General features: G+C 34.6%; 1 protein-coding gene across 1 annotated transcript; it reads left to right on the top strand.

The window, feature by feature from the left end:
- The first annotated feature begins 591 nt into the window (after positions 1 to 591).
- LOC105920911 (myelin-associated glycoprotein-like) lies at positions 592 to 5,402 on the top strand. The gene is made up of 13 exons (XM_012856570.3): positions 592 to 657; positions 2,157 to 2,248; positions 2,337 to 2,732; positions 2,828 to 3,124; positions 3,256 to 3,355; positions 4,159 to 4,194; positions 4,276 to 4,308; positions 4,423 to 4,464; positions 4,676 to 4,702; positions 4,848 to 4,877; positions 4,962 to 5,027; positions 5,123 to 5,150; positions 5,244 to 5,402. Exons 2-13 carry the CDS (start codon positions 2,206 to 2,208, stop codon positions 5,304 to 5,306), a joined length of 1,161 nt encoding a protein of 386 aa, XP_012712024.1. The 5' UTR covers positions 592 to 657; positions 2,157 to 2,205; the 3' UTR covers positions 5,307 to 5,402.
- The last annotated feature ends 498 nt before the right edge of the window (positions 5,403 to 5,900 follow it).

The raw sequence follows: 5,900 nt of genomic DNA, 5'->3' as shown, positions 1-5,900 counted from the left end.
TAGTGGGGTCAGTGGATGAGTGAAAGGGAAATTGCACCCTTGAATGTGTGCTATAGCTCCATAAAACTTGTTTTTCTTCAGCTATGTAGACAGAGTGTAATAGGTACTTACTGAGCAATTGCCTGACACCAGTTTCTGTACTTTCAGCTTGTTTAATAATAAAACAGTGCATACTGAAGTTAAGGTGATGCTCTGTTGTGGTTTGCTGTTTGCAAACTATTTGTGACAAGCAATTCGCACTGACCCAACAACATTATGTTAACATTCATGGAATAAATTCAAAGGATCAACCAGAAGCTCCTTTTTTTTCTTTAAAAAAAACAACACCCGGCAGAGTCGGGTTTGTTTAGGCTGACTTGTTACAGTAATGTGAAGCAGAGACAACAGTTACAGAAGTTCAGCTACAGGAAAGTCAAAAACAAAAAGAAAAAAGGAAGAATTTTAGCTTTATAATTTTTTATCAGTGTCAGGGATTGTGGGTTTAACATACAAATATGAAGGAGGATTTTAGCCGAGACCACTCCCCTTCTCCAAAGCATTAAGTTGGCATTCACTGCATCTCATAAGTTAATAACATTTGTGGAAGCTGTCAAAAAAAATCCTTCTAAAGGAAGGGGTTTTAAAGAACAGCTCAGAAAAGACATAAAACGCCTTTGGGTAAGATCTAAAATTTTAAAGCTTTCTCCAAACTTGTTCACTATCATTTTTCTAATGTAATGTCAGCTTAGTGAAAAGAAAATGCAGATTAGCAGTGCAGTGATAAACAGATTGACAGTCATGAAAAGGTTTTAAAAAAAATTCTTGCATTTGATTACCCTTATCAAGATATTTTTATTTAAATTTGGAAATTAATAGAGATTAGAGTGCAGATACTTTCTGAACAGTTAAAAGCATTTGAAATGTAGCATTATTGAAATGGTTAAACTATTTTAAAATGAAGGAAATAGTTTATCTTGAGAAAAAAAAACTCTGATATAAACCAAAAGTAAATGTAAAATCTTAGGCGTAGAGACAGTGGAAAAAATACATATTTGGGAACTATGCATGATTAACTTCATAACTTATTTTTAAAAACTGCTGTATTATCTGCAGTTCAAGCTACAGACTTGCTTTGATATTGCTTCTACCTGTTTCACTTCTTATAAGAAGGTACCTTGGGAAAATATGTGTTCCTATTATTGTATTTAACATTTTACCTTAATTTGCGGGACATTCAGAGATCTTATTAATTTTCTTACAATCTGTTCACAGTATTTACCAATCAACAATTATGTACCATGTCACCATAACGGTACAAGAGTTTTCTAGCTGGCGGATTTCTGGATCAAAACTTATGTGACTCTGCACATATTCAGTGGCTTTTTTATATTGCCATATATATTCCCATAAAACACCATTAAAGTAAATACTTCTCAAAAATATTTAGTAGGCGTAGTTATCCATCCATCCATCTTCTTACTCTTATCAAGTGCGAAGTATAGAAATACATGAAACTGCATGTGGGAAGTGAGATTGTTTGCGTGCTGGGGTGCAACATAAAAATGATCCAAAAAAAAAAAAAAAAAAACAGACAACATAATGATCCAAAAATAAGAGAAAAAGAAGAATACTGTAAAGAATACTAAACATGACAATTTCCATGGAAATACAGGAAATTAAAATAAAAAACATTTAACACATCAATATGTATAATCCATGCAAAAAGAAAACAAATCGCCCTGGGGCTCTACATATTTTGATAATTTTGGTGGGTAGCTGGGGTGTACTTGTCTTCTGTAGATAATCACACAACACTCAAAGAATGTTGTGTGATTATCGACAGACACTTTTTAAGTGTTGTGTGACTATGTACCCTTGATTTTATTACTTAGTAGCTTTAGATTTATGTAAAAGACTTTAGCATTTATACATTAAAGCCCAAGATCATATAAAGGATGTATTTTCTTATTATCATTACTGCACTTGCATTTTACTAATGCTGTCCTTTAAGGACATGGTGGCTTGAGTGAAATCAAATTGACTTCTTCTTTGTATTTAACTATATAAAAAGATTAAAAGAAAAAGTTTCTATGTTTCTTTTGAATAAGTACAGGTTTTTATTGATTCTCTGAGGTTGATTTGATATTTTTGTATTTGTGCTGTATTTTCATTTATAGAGTCCTTCCTATTTAAGTAAGGATTTCCATCACTACCACCTTTAGAAGAATGGACCATGACAGAAAGATCATGATGTGTTTGATTTTAGCTGGTAAATAATTTTTTATTTGCTTTATCCATGTTCTCTTATTTCTTACTAATCTGTAATTTTTACATGGGTTCCAATATATCCTTTTCAGTTGTTTTCAGCCCTGTGTTTGGACAAACCTGGGAGGCCACTGTTGTAAAAACCATTGATGCACTGGTCGGCTCTTGTGTTGTGCTGCCCTGTACATTCAATCATCCTGGTAGTCAACTGCCTAGCTCCAGACTCAGGGGCATCTGGCATCGTAAAGATGACAAGAATGAGATGTTCTACCATGAGGATGAAACAAAGATACAGGACAGCTTTAAGGACCGAACAAAGTTGCTGGGACACCTGGGTCAAAAAAACTGCACCTTAGAAATACTTCAAGTTAAAGATCATGACAACGGCCCTTTCTGTTTCCGCATTGAATTAGTGGAAAAAGATGACAACAAACCCAATAGTGATAAGTTCTCCTTTGTTGAACAATGTGCTGAAATCAGAATGCTCCGTATGTGGTTTATTTAATCAAGTCTATGTACATTGTTGTTATTCTCATGTTTAACCAATTTCCACAATAACTGCTACCTGCATTTTTGTTCATAGATGACGCACCTAAACCCAAACTGCGTCCATTAAAGACAATCGTTCAAGGAAAACCCAGCACTGTCACCTGTTCCATCCGCCACACCTGCGCCTCCCATTGGCCTGAAATTACATGGAGTCGAGGAAGTAAGGATGAAATCAATGAAGTTCATAGAGACATTAATGGAGGGATCTGGGAAACAGAGTCCATCCTGGTGTTCATTCCTGAGGAGAAGGATGACCACACCGACCTCACCTGTACAGCAAAATTTCATGGAGGGAAGAGCTCCATCTCAACGTTCACACTCAACGTAAAGCGTGAGGCAACGTTTTGGTTTTATTTTGTGTTTGTTTTGAATAGGTTATCAGAATTCTTGCAATTTTTAATCCTGCGTGTTAGTCGTTGTTTGCATTAAAAGAGGAATGAATGGTATACATTCGGTTTTCAGGCACAGACAACTACAACCACATCATCATTCCCATTGTTGCAATAGCTGTCACTGCTTTGATCTTTGGACTTCTCTGTGTGTTGATGGTGAAGAAGTACAAGTAAGTACCAAACTATGGCTACGTTCACACTGCAGGGAAATTCAACCCAATACCAATCTCTTTGCCCATATGCGACCCATATCGGTCTTCTTCATGGCAGCGGGACCGGCCTAATTCCAATCTTTTCACCACCCCAAAAATCTGATATGTGCCACTTCTATATGTGCAACTAATTTGGATACGTATCAGATTTTTTTTCAAAGTGTCTGTTGTCTGAAAGGTCATGTCGCATTTTATCCGTCTTTCTCATTCATCTCCTGTCTCTCACTACACATCCACACATAGGAGGAACAGTTAACGCTACTTAAAAGACTTGTTAATAGATGTGCTGCTTTCTTCTTACTTCTTGCTATGATGTGGCCTTATTATTATCAGCTCCTAATGTTCAACAGCTTTCTAATAATAACAAGGGGAGATGTCAGCTGGTATCCGTGTTTCTTTCTTTTTTCTTTTCTAGTTTTTTTTTTCAAACAAAGCTTTATTTAACACTTCTACAAACAATTACATTCACCATTACTCTCGCAAACAGTGTGACATCTTCTGTTATCTGCACATGTGGGTCGCTTTGTGGTCTTGAACTGTTCAGACAGCAGCTTGATGGTGGTCGCATTTAATTATTGTATGAATGTCCACCTAAGCAAATCCGGTTTCTGCAAAAAATCTGAATTGCACATTAAGACCTGCAGTGTCAACTTAGCATAATTTTAGTTTACAGTCTATTTGAAAAAATTTCACTACAGCACACTGTGCCATATTCTCCTGCAAATGTCTAATATTTTAACATATTTGCTGGTCTTTTTAAGGAAACGTATTCAAGAGCTTCAAAGCCAGGATGGCAGGTAGAAAAAAGAAGGTTTGCTCACAGTTACAAACATATTCAGTGGCCTTTTCATAGTAACTTTTCCTTCTCTAACATTTAGCATGTGGAACAGGATGTCTAGACTGTCTCGCCGGTGAGAAATATATTCTCTATAAAACCTATTTTCTTCTCAGTGCTAAACAGTTGAAATACTATTTTTTTAATCACAGTAACAGAGTTGTGTATATTTAAATTGTTGACATTTCAGGCTTCGTTCTGGTGCCTCAGGACCAACCCGTTCTAACCAAAGGCAAGACATATTTTTATTTCTTTACTTCTTTAAACGCTGCTTGGAATTTTAAAGTTTAATACTGCATTTTCCACTCTGCAGTTTAAAATTGACTTGAAAATTACTGCATTTGCAGTTTTCTTAAGCATAATAGAGCAATTCCTTTTTTAACTTAATATAAAATGTCTCTTAAAACATTTGCATAGTTTCTGTTCTTCTTTATTTTTCCCAGAAGGTCTATTTGGAGCCGATTTTCGAGGTAAGACACAAGGAACTTCTTGTGGCTATGTGCTTTAGTCTGGAACCATTTTTTCCATCTCTGGAATATATGAGTGTCTCTTAAACAAACCTTTGTGTTTTCATTTGTTATAAGACACATATGCTGTTTCTTTTGTCTTTAACAGGAGACCTCAAAGGAACGAGTTTGATCAGAGGTAAATGGTTTACATGTAATAAACTTTGAAAGGTTAAATTGGTCGTTCTTTTTTAATTGTAAAATCTGTGATTTGACTCACCAGCCCCAACAATGCAACCTCCTGTGGTGGACAGACTGCGAGCAAGCCTCGCTGCCCATCTCCAAAAAGGTACTTATGGTATTTTAGACAAACCAGATTTATATAGTAATTATACATGAAGATTTTCTAATTGTTATTTCTGCTGCTGTGACGGGACTATGAAGTGAGCCAAAATCCTTCAATTACAAAAAGGTATGATTTGTTTTTCATTTAATTATTTTATGGTGTCAAATTTAGTCCACTCTTTTAACCACTGTCTGTGCCATTGTTCTTTATTGTTCACAGGGGACTGATAACAATGACGTCTACATGAATACAGCAGACCTAAATCTTTATGGAAATGTATGAACAGCTAAGAGCATATTCTCAAGTTGATCCAGAAAGTATTTAGCCAACATAATCATTAGAATCCTTTGTTTTAACTCTTCGGTCATATAAGCAACATACTTTACACACACACACACACACACACACATATATTATATATATATATTATATATATATATATATATATTATATATATATATATATATATATATATATATATATATATATATATATATATATATACTGTACATATACATATAGATATATATTCTGAGTTTAAATATGCCAGCTATGATAACATCTATAAATCTGTACTGTCCTTTTCAACTGGTGAAACCCTTGCTCACAGTGATCTATCTATCTATCAGATATACAAAAATATGCATTGTTCCTCATTTAATCTTTGATTTATAACTGTGGTGAGTGTTATGTACGTGAAAATAAATGTTTGACAAGAAAATCTAAGTTTTGAATATATAGTTTCTTGTTTTAACTCTTACAGATATTGTGGCAGTTTTTGTGCTATGTTAAAGCCATGATGAATAATTTATGTCAGATTGAATTCTGACCAGTAGTATAAAGGAGGTAACAAAAGGAATTCTATGCCTGCTGCAA

Source organism: Fundulus heteroclitus, chromosome 3 (genome assembly GCF_011125445.2).
Source record: "Fundulus heteroclitus isolate FHET01 chromosome 3, MU-UCD_Fhet_4.1, whole genome shotgun sequence".
Classification (NCBI taxonomy): Eukaryota; Metazoa; Chordata; class Actinopteri; order Cyprinodontiformes; family Fundulidae; genus Fundulus; species Fundulus heteroclitus.
Note: the sequence above shows the minus strand (reverse complement) of the source record. Positions and strands in the feature narration are given on the sequence as shown.

Coding starts and splice junctions, on each gene's coding strand:
- LOC105920911 (XM_012856570.3), top strand. CDS start 2,206: ATGGACCATGACAGAAAGATCATGATGTGTTTGATTTTAGCTG. Junction 3,125..3,255: donor GTTCACACTCAACGTAAAGC/GTGAGGCAACGT, acceptor TTCGGTTTTCAG/GCACAGACAACTACAACCAC. Junction 4,703..4,847: donor ATTTGGAGCCGATTTTCGAG/GTAAGACACAAG, acceptor TGTCTTTAACAG/GAGACCTCAAAGGAACGAGT.